Source organism: Notechis scutatus, chromosome 5, assembly GCF_049901735.1.
Source record: "Notechis scutatus isolate UNSWTSFEM ecotype Mainland chromosome 5, rNotScu1.2, whole genome shotgun sequence".
NCBI classification, from domain to species: domain Eukaryota; kingdom Metazoa; phylum Chordata; class Lepidosauria; order Squamata; family Elapidae; genus Notechis; species Notechis scutatus.
In genome coordinates this window covers 41,514,258-41,530,249 of record NC_142013.1, presented here as the reverse complement: position 1 = coordinate 41,530,249, position 15,992 = coordinate 41,514,258, and the positions used below count along the sequence as shown (strand labels likewise).

General features: G+C 36.5%; 1 protein-coding gene and 1 long non-coding RNA gene across 4 annotated transcripts in view; one reads left to right on the top strand and one right to left on the bottom strand.

Moving 5' to 3' along the window:
* Window positions 1-10,168: 10,168 nt before the first annotated feature.
* LOC148130456 (uncharacterized) lies at window positions 10,169-14,308 on the bottom strand. The gene is made up of 3 exons (XR_015749809.1): window positions 14,178-14,308; window positions 12,834-13,123; window positions 10,169-12,746 (listed from the first exon to the last, which is right to left on the bottom strand). It is a non-coding gene; the product is annotated as an uncharacterized LOC148130456 (long non-coding RNA).
* The window catches only part of CADM2 (cell adhesion molecule 2), a 384,704-nt gene continuing 382,421 nt past the window's right edge, over window positions 13,710-15,992 (top strand). For 2 of the 3 annotated variants that reach the window (XM_087966630.1, XM_087966629.1), the window contains exon 1: window positions 13,733-14,408. In XM_087966630.1, coding sequence (XP_087822756.1) covers window positions 14,348-14,408 — 61 coding nt within the window. In that variant the 5' untranslated portion in view covers window positions 13,733-14,347. Of the gene's footprint in view, window positions 14,409-15,992 lie in introns of all 3 variants that reach the window. The other variant, XM_026664092.2, reaches the window with a different exon arrangement.

Below are 15,992 nucleotides of genomic sequence, written 5' to 3'. Positions count from 1 at the left end.
TATTTTCGCCCCTGGTCGGTCCTAACGGACCTAAACCGTCCTGTAGAGACGGTGACCATGAAGGGCACATTCCCTGGATCCCAGGGACAAAGTCCCTGGTTTGATCCGGGAGAAGTCCTTTTGCTGGCGGCGGAGAGGCAGCCTCCATAGCTGCTGAAGTCGGGACAGCTCTGGAAAGGAAGAAGCTGAAAGTGAAAGTGTGTCGGCTGGGTGAGAAACTTCTTCTTCTTCTTCTTCTTTTTTTTTTTTGTTAATTTGCTGAGTTTTGAAAGGACACTCTGAATATAAGAAGAAATCTGTGAGATTTTTTTTTTGACAAAACTGTATGAGCGGCGTTTTTTAAAGGGATGTCAAATTGAGGCTTGGATTTATTTATTTTTCCTTACTTTTTTGGGGGGGGGACTTCAGCGCGACTTTGTAGTTAACTGGACTGAATTTTCTCTTATATATATTCTTATGCTCCTTTTTGATTTTTTAATTTTATTTTTAGGATAGAGGCTCCCTTTGGCTATTTTTTCTTTATATATATATATATAATGTATATATATATAATTATATTATATATATATATATATATATATATATATATATATATATATATATATATATATATATATATAATGTTAATACTTTTTCTTTTTGCTTAATTTAAACTATGTTTTTCTGGCTGGAGGGGGGGGAAAGTGTATTAAGAAACTTTGTAACACTGCCAACTAGAGGCTTGAAAATATTTTATTTGAATTGGAGAAGAACTTTGAAAAGACTACTTCTCAAGGACATTTCAATTTGATAAGATAGAGGGAGAGCGCAGCAGAATATTATTACAGGTGCTTTCCTGGACCCTTATCAACATCTCAACACTTGAGGCTTGGCTTTGAAGCTTGTGGAGAAGAGAGTCATAATAAGAGCCTTGGACAAATAAATAAAGTGCAGTGTGTTTTCTTATCTTTTTTCAGTTGTGTACCCCTACTCACCAGCCTCTCTGTAAACTTTAATTCTAGTAATATTCTTATTTTTGCTTTTTATTTTAAAGGGGAAGCCTCAGAATTTTTTCTTTATTCTTCTTTTCTTCTCCTTCTTTTTACTGGGATTTTTTTTTGCTTTTTCCATTTATATTTTTGGACCACTCTGCCTTTTCTTTTTTATTATTGAGATTTCCCAATTGGAGGAATTTTTTCTTTTTTTCCCTTTTTTTTTGTTTTTTTTCTTCCTAATTATTATTATTATTTTTGGGCTTTTTTCTTCTTTCTATTTTTCATTTTTTATTGTGGACTACTTTATAATTGGATTAGGGTCTAGAAGAACCTGAAGATTTTTCTTCTTCTTTTTCTCCTTTTTCCTTTTTGTCATCGGGCTTTTTATTATTGGATTTTTCCATTTTGGATTATAATTGGCTATTCTACCAGTTGGATTAAAAGCTAAAAAGAATTTGAAGGTCTTGAAGCATCAAAATGAGCAGGAAACCCATATCTTCTGGCGTTTCTACTTCTACCTCTGTCTCCCCACCAGCTGGAGGACAACGTTTAATTCAGACAATGTTGAAGCAAGATAAAGAACAAGAAAAAGTGACTTTACAGATGATTATGCAAGGAATCCAAGATCTCAAGATAAAAACAGACACTATTGAACAAAGAACAGAGAAGACTGATGAAAAAGTGGAAAATATTCAACAAATGATGGTGAAGTATGATGAGAGATTCCAAAAAATTGAGGAAGAAGGTAAACAAAGAGAGGAGAAGATTGGAAATATTGACAGCAGATTAACAATGGTTGAACAAGATAAAAGTGGGATGTTGAGGTGGGAGATGGAGAGGTCAGAATTCTATCTCAGATTTCAGAATATAGAAGAAGAAAAAGGACAAAACTTGGCTGCGATAATGATAGAAATTTTGGCGGATGCTTTGGAAATTACAGAGGAAAAGATGAAGTACATATCAAAAAACAACATGAACAATTGTTAGTACAGCCAAAATTAGGGAAAATATTTACTTCTTTGACTCAATGTAAGAAAAGAGAAGTGGTTCTATACATTAAAGAGGCCATCCCAGCAAAATTGATTTATACGGATGAAGACGGAAGAGTATTAATGGTGGAAATAATGGACAACAATATAAAAATACTCTTGATTGCAATTTAGGCTCCAAATGATAAACAAGAAGAATTCTATAAAAAATTACACATGAAAATAACTGGACTGGACTATGTTAATATAATTATGATGGGAGACTTTAATGGAATTGTGGACAATAAACTGGACTATATAGCAACAACAACAAAGCAAAATAGAAAGACTCTCCCTAAATCCTTTTTTAAAATGACAGACGAATTAACCTTAAAAGACATCTGGAGAGAAAGAAATGTTAAAGCTAAACAATATACTTTCTATTCAAATAGACATTTATCATGGTCCAGATTGGATATGATTTGGATCTCAACAGAATTAATATCTAATATTCAGGAAACAAATATTAAAACAAGTACTTGGGCAGATCATAGCCCAATGACAATTAAATGGAAGGGACAAAAAAAAAGATCGAGATGGACATTAAACAATACTATCTTAAAGGAAAAAGATTTTACACAATGGATGGAGAAAGAATTGCCTTTTTTCTTTAGAGAAAATAAAAAAGAAGATACTTCAACGCAGAATGTTTGGGATACAATGAAGGCATATGCTAGAGGTTTGATAATAGATTATATAAGAAAAAAGAATACTAGGAAAAGGCAAGCTACTAAGGCCTTGGAAGATGAGTATAAAAGACTTGAAAAAGAATTACAGAAAATGCCACAGAAAAAGGATATTAAATTGAAGTTGGATATAACTAAACATAAAATGGAATTAATAGAGAAAGAAGAATTGGCACAGAAAATTAGAAATGCTAAACAGAATTATTTTGAAGATGCAAATAAACCAGGTAGATGGCTAGCATATAAATTGAGAAAGGAGAAAGAATCAAGAAAAATATTGAAGTTACTAGATGATTAAGGCCAAGTTTGTTATGGTAATAAGGAGAAAAAGGAAATTATTCGAGATTTCTATGGGCAACTATATAAACAAGAGAATATTGATGAGGAAAAAGTCAAACAGTATCTACAGAATGCTAACCTACCGAAGATACCTAAAGAGACTGAAGAAATGCTAGAAAGCAACATAACAATGATGGAATTAACTGAAGCACTTAAGAAACAAAATAATGGGAAAGCACCAGGTCCAGATGGGCTTCCGGCAGAATTTTATAAAACATTTCAAGAATCATTGAGCATTCCATTGCTAGAAGTTATGAATGAAGCTATGTCAAAGAAGATGATACCCAAAACATGGTCAGAGGCTTATATTACACTTATTCCAAAAGAAGAGGCTAATCCACTGCAAATTAAGAACTATAGATCTATTTTTTTATTAAATGCAGACTATAAAATCTTTGCTTCAATTTTAGCAGAAAGACTTAAAAAATACTTAAATAATTTCATTCACCCAGATCAAAATGGATTTCTGCCAAAGAGACAAATTAGAGACAATATGAGAGTAATCTTGGATACTTTGGAATACTATGAGGCACACCCTGAAAAGCAAATGGCTTTGATATTCCTAGATGCTCAAAAGGCATTTGACAATGTGAACTGGAGATTTATGTTATTACTATTGGAACAGATGGGTTTTGCCAGAAAATTTATCCAAGCAATAGAAGCCATATACAATAAACAGACAGCAAAGGTAATGATGGAGGGAGAACTTACAGACTTTATCAATATAAGAAAAGGCACAAGACAAGGATGTCCCCTATCTCCTTTGCTATTTGTATTGACTTTGGAAGTGTTGAATAGAAATATTAGAGATGATAAAAGCATAAAAGGAATGAAAATTAAAAAGGAAGAATTTAAACTGCAAGCCTTTGCTGATGACTTAGCCTTTATTTTGGAAGATCCATTAGAAACAGCTCCAAAGTTATTGGAAAAGATAGAGATATATGGTGAGGTGGCTGGTTTGAAAATAAATAAAGACAAAACAAAGATTTTGACAAAGAACATGCTACTGAGACAAAGAGAAGAACTGGCAGACCTGTTGAAAATCCAAGTTACGAATAAGGTCAAGTATGTGGGGATACACTTGACAGCAAGATGTAGCACATTAAAAGAGAATAATTATATTAAACTTAAACAACAGATAGCTACAGACTTGAAGAAATGGGAAAACTTGCAATTGTCATTAATAGGGAGAATTTCAACAATTAAGATGAATATTTTACCCAGAATCCTATTTCTGTTTCAAACAATACCAATTAGGCTCGGAAAAGACTATTTTGAAGATTTAAATAAAATTATGTTGAAGTATATATGGCAAGGTAAGAAAGCGAGAATAAAGCTAAAGCTTTTGCAAGATGCTAGAATTAGAGGAAGTTTTGGCCTGCCCAATTGGGAATTGTACTATCAAGCTGCAAGTTTGATGTGGGTCAAGGAATGGATAACATTAAGAAAGACTAGATTGTTGACACTAGAAGGTCATGATTTGCTGTTGGGTTGGCATGCTTTTTTATGGTATAAGGGAACTAAAACACAGGGTTATTTTAGAAGACATTATATACGGGAGTCTTTGTGGTTAAACTGGGAGAAGATAAAAAGACAATGTTATTTGAAAATTCCAGTTTGGTTATCGACTATTGAAGCATTTTCCTATCCTATAATTTATAAGAAGGAACAAACAGTTAGATATGGGGAACTATTGGATGAAAAGGGTGAACTTAAATCGATACAAAATTTAGAGGAACAAGGTATAAAGATGAATTGGTTTTCATATGCAAATACATTCAAGGTATGATGAAGATTTTAAAACAGAGGGATTCTATGATAAACAGACTGATCTAGATAAGATCTTGATGGGTACTGATGAGAAGGTGATTAAAAAATTATATGGTTATTTACTGGGAATTAAATTAGAGGAAGAACAAGTGAAAGAAACTATGATTGTTTGGGGGAAGAATTTTGGATATGGGATTGATTTAGAGAAATGGCAAAAATTGTGGTCTCAAAATTATAAAATGACAATGTCAACAGCATATAAAGAAAATTTGTATAAGATGTTTTACAGGTGGCACTTTCCCCCGACAAGAATAGCAAGAATGTTCAAGAACAAATCTGAAAAATGCTGGAAATGTCATTAGATACCTGGCTCATATTACCATATGTGGTGGACTTGTGAGGACGCTAAAAATATTGGACTAAAATTCGCATGTGGTTGGAAAAAATGATAAAGAAACGTATAGATTTGAAACCGGAGTTCTTTTTATTGGGAATCTTACCAGATACATACAGTAAAGACTTGAAATATCTGATTGTAAATGTATTAACAGCGGCTAGGATTGTATTTGCTAAAAACTGGAAGAATGAGAAAATACCATCACAGGAAGAAATTATTAAGAAAATATTGGAATGTGCTGAGATGAGTAGATTGACATTTGAAATTAGAGAGCAAGAGGATAAACAATTTTATGAAATTTGGGATCTTTTTTATCAATGGCTAGATAACAAAATATGATAATAGAATATTTAGAATGTTAGACAGCAAGGAATACCTTTATTTTTTCTTTCGCCTTTGTTATTTGACATTATATCTATAAAGTGTTTCTAGGATAGATTTGGTATGATTATATGATTTGTTATAGAATAAACTGTTTAAAGTATTATTATCTCATAAAGCATGAATGATTAAAAGTATAGTCAAATGATTTTTAATAGCGATATTAGGATATATAAGTTTGGATTGACAATATGAGTTGTTATGTAACATAACTGTAATTGAGACTACGAAATGAATGCACAAAACTGATGAACCAACCAACACACTGTATGTACATAAGAGAGTTGATGTTTTAATGTTTTGTTTGTCTTGTTTGTTTGTAGAAAATCAATAAAATTGTTTTCAAAAAAAAAAAAAAAGAATATCTTTTGCAGAAACCAAAGATTATAGGGATAATTAATAAAATATTTAAAATTATTATTTGTAACAATCCAGTGGTTTTTGTTTTATTTTTTACTTTTGTAGTTCTTTAGCTAAATAATATAGAAAATGAAAATCTCTTTGTGTGAGAAAAAAGGGGGCCTGGTGTTTCTACAAAATTTATAGTTTAAAAAAGAATTTAAAAACCATATATATGTGCAGGACATCAGGAATTCAGCTGTAGAAAAAGAGTGGCTATATACATCTAAATAAATCAATCACTATTGGGTGAAATGGCTTGAGAGAGTTTGTATTTGGAATTATATTTGTTGGAAAATTCACACTGTGCAGGAATTCAACATAATTTTAGCCTAAAATTCAATCACCCTATTGTGTGATTAATTTAATTACAATGAATTTATAGTGGCAAAGCACAGAATTCAGAAGTCAGCTAAATAATAAATAAGTTATGCTGCTGTTTCTTCGTGGGTCCATTATATAACATGTACGACAATATCAAAACTAATTTGTTATCACTATTATTAATTCAAGTCCAATCTATACTATGATTCTTAATTATATTCAAGTCAGGATTGTTGTTTTGATCTGATCATGTATCTAGAATGCAAGGTATTTCATTCACAGAGATATAAAGATAAAATACTGAATGCTATGAAACAAGAGGTCATCTGAAATCCCCATAAAGGCATCTATAAATGTGTCTTGAGTTGTCATCAATGAGTGGGAAGTCTTGGCAAATAATAAGAGCATCTGGCTCTACTGACTTGGCAGAGCAATCTGTGAAAAATGGCTCCTGCAGTTCCAGTACAAGTTCAAGTGCAAATATGACACTTGCAGCAGTTCCTGTTGATCCAGAATGAGACACTTTAGCATTATAGGAAATATATTCAAATTAATTGTATCTTCCAAGGAACCAGCAGGCCCATAATTTTACAGTGAAGAAAGACTGCTTCATAGAGAAATAATTTTGTTCCTCAACTATTCATATTTTGAATATCAGTTATTACCAGCTCTTACTACAACTTTCTGAGCTGTCAAATAGATGCTCAAATTGCAGATTCCTCATATTTACTGAAATATTTTTATTAGAACTATCTTTTTTAAAAAGAGAAGATCCATGTTTTTGATACGGTTATGTTGTGCAGCGAAAGTCAACATCAGTTAGGGCCTAGAATGCATGCTACAATGCTTAACTCAGTTTTATTATGAGAAAATGCATAAGCAGTACATCCTAGCAATTTTAAAAATGTTTGTTTATGTAAAGCTATAGACAGTAACTGGTGTAGGAAAAGTTTGAGATATCAAATGATATTCTGTATACTGGCAATTAATTAATCTATGAACACCAACTGGCAGTCAGAAGGCAAGATGAAAATTCTTTAATTTCACATCCGATTTAACCATAGTTTCAATTGGGAAAATGTCACAATCCTAGACCAGGCCAAATTCAAAAATTCCAGGGAATTTCTAAAAGCCTGGCACTCTGACAAATCAGCCATCAATAGACATATAGACATTAATAACATCTATAGACTATACAAAAGAGATAATCAACCAGCCCCAAAGAGAAAAAGACTCCAGCACCTCTCCACTAGAATTGACATTCAGATTAACATAGATTCCAAGGTCCAAACCAACAGTCAAATAAGCAATACCCCAATCAAGAAACTGCCAAAGAGCCATTAGTAAACAGTCCAACCAAAGAATCCCTAAGATCATCCCCATCCACACAGCAAAGACACCACAATATAAACTGGCAGCAAATAGCAGTCCTTACTAGCACTGATGACGTTACCTAGTTAGGGTAATGAAACATCTGCAAACATCTCAGAGAGCACCAAGGATCCCTCATTTCAACCCTGAGCTACAACTATTCTCCTTTATTGGTACTGATTAGTCTCTTGATAAGTATTACGGTATGCAGTAGATAAAGATTTGTATCTAGGTAGTAGTTATGCGCAATAATAATTCATTGAATAAGATATTTAAAAATGCCTTTTGTGGCAACATTATCCATTTCACATATACTGTAGTATATAAAGTACATTTGTTGATTGCTATCTTACTTCAGACAGGTATTTTAAGTTGCAGTCATTCTATTTGAAATATTAGCTCTATGCAATCAAATATAAAGTGATTACTTGTAGTTGCAAGTATGGGTCTGCATTTTTGACCTTGTCCCTAAAACTAGTCTTCAAGGTTACTTTCATTATCAACTTGCCATGCTAAGGCTGTACTAGTAATTTGAATGGAAGATACTACAGAGGACAGAGTTCAATAATTCAGGGTCCACAAAATATTTGTGGAGAAAATATTTTACTGTAGAATAACCCAATATCTATACTTAATGTGGGTAGTTCTGAAAGCTTAGAAATAGGATGTTGGAGGAAGAACTAAGTTTTTTTTAACTGTAGCACTGAGACTATGCATAAGAGCTATTGATGGAATGCTTATGTGGCATCATGACAGTGCCAATTTTTAGCCATCGTACAGATAGAACCTCTCCAGGATGACCTATCCCAAACATGCTTATTCAAATTTTCCAACTGAAAACTCACTGTTGCTATAATTGAGTCTGTGCCTTCATTCACACTCTTCTCTTTCTTTCCATGTTTCCCTAAATTAGGTCTTAGTCTAACATGTTTAAAATATAACAGTGAGTCAGGTTATTTGTGCTTCAATTGATATTTCTGGATTGATTTATTCTATGATTGATTTATTGATGATCTTGGGTATCCATGGTATTCTCAGGAGTCTTCTCTAACAACAAACTCAAAAATGTAAATACACTTTCTATTCTGTTTCTTCAAAATCCAATCTTGACTTCCATAGAGTGTCCTGAGGGAAAACACTGCCTACACAAATCTGATATTTGTAGGAATACATATTTTGTAGTATCCAAATATCCAAGGACTTAATTGCTGCCCTACCAAGTGCTAAGCTGTTGTATATTTCTTGACTTCTGGTTCCTTTCATATTGATAGCAGATCATAAAAGGCAGAAGCTAATTACCATTGCAATATCTTCATTTCCAGTTCCAATGTTGATTGTTATACCTGTTGTCATTAGTTTGGTCTTCTTCATGGATAATCCCAGATCCATTTTTTTCACTGTGCTTTAAGGTTATAGCTTATTTGTATTTTCAGCTAACAGAGTAGTATTGGGAGCAGAGGGTTATTGATGCTTCTTGCTCCATTTTAAAAACCTTGTTCATCTTGTTCCAATCAAAACTCCCTTAATATATTTTCAGCATATAAACTGACTAAATATGGAGATATTATAAAGTTTGTAGGCTTTATGGTGCTGGAGATTTGTGATGATGCATGACTGGTACTTCACTTTTATATATATAGATTTTGTTTCTGTGTATTCCAACTTGTGATGTTTGTACATACAGGAATTCTGGTTGTGTGAAAACTGTTCAGAAATTATTACATATTTTTGTTCTGCGTGGCAATATCAGTAACTAGATAACCCAAAGCCTTTAATCTTGCTGCATATTAAATATCATTCTTTTTTAAAAAAATCTTCAATTCTATCTCAGAAGCATGTTAACTGAAGGACCCATCATTCAATGGTAACAAATATTGCATTTTATTTATACATGTGCTTTATTACCACTTTCCCTTACATATGATATTATGTCTTTGCTGATATTAGTAAAGTGATCACTGATCATTCAATTCCACCTCTTTCTGTATCACTACTTACTTTAGCTGGACAGTTGGGACAACCATCAAACCTTGGATGACCCTGCTGTGAGTCTGAACTTGTGGCATGGATTGGGGCATGCTACTTGGGGCATATTACCCCAAGACTACATAGCAGGATTTGAGTGGAACAAAGGCTGTAGATACAGTAATATATACATAAAACTACTGTCTTTTTGCTGCACCACAAATTAGAATTTTAGGAAAATCCAAATGTAATATACAAAGGAGTCCTCTTTGGAACAGTGTTTTATCTTTAGCATACACTATCACAAAAATCTATGGCTACTCTTAAATGATCCATGACACTGTTCCCAAACAGCCAGATTATCCTTGCAATTTTTGAGTTTCAGATACATCTCTTGGACCATATGATTTTGGTACGACAGCAGGCCTATTACTTCTCCGCTCATATAAATTCTACCTCCACATATCTTCAACTGCTGTTTCTTTTTGTCTATAACCAAGCTTTGAGGAAAGAAAAATCAGACTGGGAGCCTGCTTGACTTCATTTACTTTTATTTTTCCCTATCTGTTGATACTGGGTCACCTAACCAGACTACTGGCACATGCTGAAATTACCATTTTTATTGGATTTTATAAAAACAAAAACAGAAATCCCAAAACAAAACCCCAAACCAAATAGTTATCATGTTGTCATTTATGAATAAACAAGAAAATGTATGCCAGTATGCCATGATGACAAAGGTGTTCTGTATGTTGGCTCAGGAAACTAAAAACAAAAATATATTCTATATTCTGGTATAGATTTATTGTCTTCTACATATGTAATTCATTGGGGTTTGCATTTTTTTTAAAAAAATCAGTTTCCTATAGTGTTGTTAATTTAATGGAAAACATGCTTCTTTGATTGTTTATGAGACCAATAATGCAATAATTGATCTCATTTAATTCTTTATTGACATTTACCTTTTTGTTATATTCCTTTTCTTCAGCTTTATATTTTATTATTTGCTATGCTGAATTCTACTTGGTAAAAGGAAATTAGTACTAGAAATCTAGTATTAATCTTATTTGCAATGTTTATAAGTATCCTAGCTTCTGTAACTCTAAAAAGCTCTGTGTTGCAATGATCACCATGCAATCCATTGGGAAATGACAAAGTAACAAAATTTAAAAAATGTGCACTGCAGCATTATAACATGAACTACCCTGTTTGTATGTAAATTACATACTTACATGAATATGTACAAACTTATCATGGTAGCATCAGATTACATATTTTGTAATATTGCTGAAATTTGTGCTGTTTGCTGTGGATGCCTCTGAACTTCAGTATAATGTAATATTGTGACTGTAAGATGATAATATCGTGAACTATTTTGGGGCAATTCATTCAGCCATGCATTCCAGTGCTGGTCAGGGTAGAAAATTCTGATTTCAACTTCCTGCTACTTTGGACAGTTGACATGCACTATTCAGAGAATGTAAGCTTAGTGTTCCTCTTCTGATACTCATACATCTTAGCATGACAGGGATTGCATTTGCTATTATATTCCCACTTCTACACTTTTAATGGCCAATCAGGACCAACACAAAATTTTCTCAAACATATCCATCTTTTGATAATGCAACCTTAAATGGTTATGCCATTGACTCAATCACTTTTATAGGCACAAATTTGTTAAATGCTTGCCAACAGTGGCTGCCCATCGCTTTTGCACACACACCCTCTGTGCACCAGACTACAATTGCACCAGACTACAATTGTGGCTGCTTGTGTATTAAGTTCAGCTATAGATAATCTGGGATTGCTACACACCTAACTGGTCAAATTTGTATTAATGTAACATAAAATTAAAAAGGAATATATTCCAGTGCTATGCTTTGTAGCATCAGGATAGTGTATATCGGACAATCCTCTACCCATCTAAGGGGATACTGTTTAAAGTTTCCCCCAAACAACTTCTGTATTCTGAGAAGAATCTTTCCCTGAGCTCTGGGAGATGTTGGGAAGGCCAACAGTAATTGATTATTGTGTTCATGGAAACAAACTCTGGAAACAACCGCAGTGGGCATGGATGCTGTGCCCCATCCTCTTTGAAGCCACTCTGTATGGGATGTGATGTATGGTCATTTCCAGGCATACAGTTTTGGTCTACTATACCCAGTTGATGTACCTTTGATTTTGTTCTATTCTTTACCAAGTGTGGAAAACCCCTAGCCTTCGTTTTATGCCATATGGTCAAACATATCAGTGTTTTGAAGCTTAAATTGGAATTTCTTCTGGACATTGGCTTTGTCTCAGAGCCTAGGAGAATAATGGTTTGGTTTGTTCACCATATAATTCCACAGCAGCCCTTTGCTTGGATTACTACTGTACCAGCCATTGCCTCATGTGGGACTTGAATCATGCAGCTATAGAGCAACTGAATCAAATGAGGGGGAAATATATGGGGGAAATCAGACTGCAGAAAAGTCACGTTCACTAATGGTAGTTTTCACAAAAGATCAACCAGAAAACTGACCAATACATTGGCAGATCAAAAACACCATAGCTGCTGACTTCTAGGAATTACACAATGAAATGGTGTTTACTGGACACTTATAATTCCTCCCATACTTTAATTGTATTGGTTTGTACTTCCCCAAAGAGGCTTAAAGCTATAAAAGCATTGTAACTCCAAATATAAGTTCTTAGGTATAAAGTCTTGAGCAAATAAACTGCCACAGCTAAAAATGGGCAGGCAGGGGGAAGCATATATAACACTATTGGTCAAAACTTACCCAAAGTACTTTTGAATGCTTAGTTTATCTAGAGTTATGATGACCAGTAGCCTTCTGTCACAAGCTTTGGAAATTAAATGGTCATCCCTTGGGAATTAGAATATGATGGAAGAAAATATATTTGATGAACAGGGTGTTACAGTTTTTTTTTTAAAGGAGTTGATCTGATTTTCAAGTGGGAAAATACTGAATAAGTGGATGGTTCTGTAGCCACTAGGATTTCTTAGAAATGGGCAAACCACAGGGTGCAGGTGGAATCATGCAGCCACATCATGCAGGAGCACTACAGTTGTGCACTGTAGTGATAGTGGCTATGTGGCTATGTCCTTGATCTGAAAAGAAAAAAAATGAACACAACTGAGATGTGAAAGAAAAACAGCTTAATTTAAACCTTTATACTTTTTTTCCATGAAACTTACTTGAATTTCCTTCTTTCGATGATTATTCCACATACGCCTGTTATTTTAGGTCACCTGTCACTGCCTCCTTCCTCACTCATTCTTCTCCCTCAATCATTGTTCGATAATCTTCCCATCCCTTTTTCTTAGACTCTACATACATAGCAAACCATGCTTTTTAGTTTCAGTTGCGCGGCTGCCTGCGCAATGACCCATTTTTCCAGACTCGCTCGCTCGTTCCCGCTCTGCTTCTCAATAGCTCTCAAACGGGGCGCTGTTTCAGGCCTCTGGGCACTTGCTTCGTTCCCAACCTGTCAAGTTAATAATGAATGAATAAATAAATTGAAAAGAAAAGCCAGCCACTTTCAGAATTACCTTTGCACAGCGTCTCTACTACTTCCGATCCTTCCCCACCTTTTATTCTTTTGTCTGTTCTTCCATTGGCTTGTAAGTAATGTCTAGATGTAATTTTAATAGGCTTAAGTATTTGCCAGTCCGGAGTAGAGGCTGGGAAGCTGGTAACTCTAAGCAATAAGTCTCCTTCAAATATTTAAGATCCTCCTCTCCTCCTCCTCCTCCTCCTCCTCCTCCTCCTCTTATTCTTATTCCTATTCCCTTTCCCATTCCTATTTTTATTCTTATTGCTTTCCTTTAACAGGCAGAATGTACAGAGTTTGTCCTTTTTTATTGGATAGGTGCTACTGTCTGTCACGTACTAAGCATGAAAAGGGGCGGTTGTCAAGGAGAGCATGGCTATGCGAACAGGGGGGCAGGCGGAGGGGGGACATTTATCAAAATCCCTGGGAGAGGCGTGGTCTTGGAAATCTAGAGGTGTGGTTATTCAAAAAGGAAAGCGTGGTTTGGAAGGGGGGTGGCGACTTGGAAGAGAAAGGAGAGGGAGGGGGAGGAGGGAAAGAGAGAGAGAGAGGAGGAGGAGGTGCGCGCGCTGAGATTGCCCTTGTGTCTAGAGCTGGAAAAAGCGGCTTGGGTAGCGGAGCACTCTCCCTTCGAGCCGAGGTTAGAAAGAGAGAGCGAGAGAGCGCGTGCGAAGCTGTGAGGAAGACGGGGGCAGCTGCCGCCACCCCATCTCGTTAGTCGGATTGGCCGGCGAAGAGGAGGAAAAAAAAGCAGCTCGTGTCACATTGCAAGGAGCGGATAGACGGCTCCGCGAAAGAAAGGAGGTGTGCGTGTGTGTGCGCGCGCGCGTGTGGGGGGCTGTAATTGTGCCCATCCGGAAAAAAAAATAAAAGAAAGAAAGAAAGAAAAAAGGACAGGGCTGGAGGACGAATTGATGGGAAGAGGAAAGCCAACCGACAGCAGTTCTTCCCCGCTGCACACCCGCGCGAGCCTGGTTCTCGTGGTTACCCGTTGGATAGGTTGAGGGAGACACTGCGGCGGCGGTTTTTGCAGAAGGAAGGACGAGCCCGGTGAGAAGAAGAGGAGGAAGCTGCGGTTGGTAGCAGCAGAACAGCCGCCGCCGCCGCCGCGGGATTCTCTTGCTTTCACGTCCAGCCAGCCGGAGGGAAACCTCCAGGATGCGGCTGAAACCGAGCGTCGTCTTGCGCTTATACAGCCTCTGCGGGATCCTTATACAAGGTACCACCCCCGCCCGTCCCCCTCGTTGGCCCCCGCTCTCTTCCAACTTAGGGATATGATATGTGCGTCCTAAGGTGTTTTTTTGGGGGGGGGGGGCGGGGTGGAGCGGAATCGGTAGAGCTGAAGAGGCCACAGCTGCTTCGTAAGGATTCCTCAGTTGACCTTATTTCTTCTTCCCCCTGGAGCTTTGCCCTCAACCTGTTCCTTATTTGTCTTCGTCTCTTGCTTCTCTGCTTCTCTCCCCCCCCACCCCCAGTCTCCCTCTCTCACATGCCTGGCATCTTTAGCTGTGGGGCTCCTTTGCCGCCTTCTGGTTCTCTCTCTCTTTTCCCTTTTTGCCTATTTCTTTCATCCCTTCACCCTCCGGCGTTGTCTTCTACAGAAGCCCCACTTGGGTAGTGCTTTCCCTCCTTAAAGTGCTGCACAAACATTAATCCTTTCCTGCCCGCCCTTAATAGTCTCTCCCTCGTGCCCTCCCTCCCTCCCTTTGGAGTCTCGCGTTCTCCCTTTCAACTCCTTGCAACCGTCCCCTTATGCCACTCTTTTTCACCCCATCAAATAGGTCTAGGAAAGTGAGAAGGGGAATGCAGTGAGGTGAACAATGTGTGCACTGCATCATCATCCCAAGAGGATAAAAGCTCAAAATGGGGGGGGGGAGGGCACAGACAATAAGACTATAGAAGTGTGGCTTGTCTTAAAGATGAGCAAAGCGAAATATTGGATCCCCCTTTCCTCCCGCCATAACCTGTAATATGTACTGTAGTGCATCCTCGAAGCCCCTTGTTCCCCTCAATTCTTTGTTTTGCATTATTTGTTCCTTATTTTCTTCCTAATTTATGTTCCATTGACACTGATATTGACCCAGTAAGTGAAATGCAAAAATTACAATGGAAGAAATGGGTAAGGTATGTGTAAATTCATGTAAATGAATGAATCTAAAAATATGTGTCTGTTAAGTAAGAAGTAGGAAGCTTCCCACAGTATCTCTTTTACCTTTGTAAAATTGTGGTAAGTGGTGAACAGTAATGTCTTTTAAGGAATCCAGGGAAGGATTCTGTTGATCCTTGTTCCTTTGAGAATGTGGCTGTGATGCTGGAATGTGCAATAAGGGTAAGGATCTCTCTCTCTCTCTCTCCCCCTCTCTCTCCTCTCTCCTCTCTCTCTCTCTCTCTCTCTCTCTCCTCTCTCTCTCTCTCTCTCTCTCTGTGTGTGTGTGTGTGTGTGTGTGCCTGCATGTCTTTATGGCTGCAGTGTTTGAGTATGTGGTTGGAGGGTCCTTTTGCTGCCTGTTTCTCCTTCCCTCCCACAGGCAACGGGAGAATGTAACAGTTAGAAATCCGAACGTGTCAGGATGAAGCATCCTTGAGTGTTAACCATCTAGTTTGCTTCTGGAGGCTTCAAATGAGGTCAGCCAGCACCAGCAACTTCTGCATGCTTTCTTCAGGATGGTTGACATTTGCCTCCCTTTCCACAATCATGTTGTCTGAGTCCAAAAATTTCTCTCAATCTCTCTATACTCTAATTAAGAAACAGTTGTGACCTTGTATAGGCACACAGTATCATCTCTTTGCAAGGAGTGGTAGT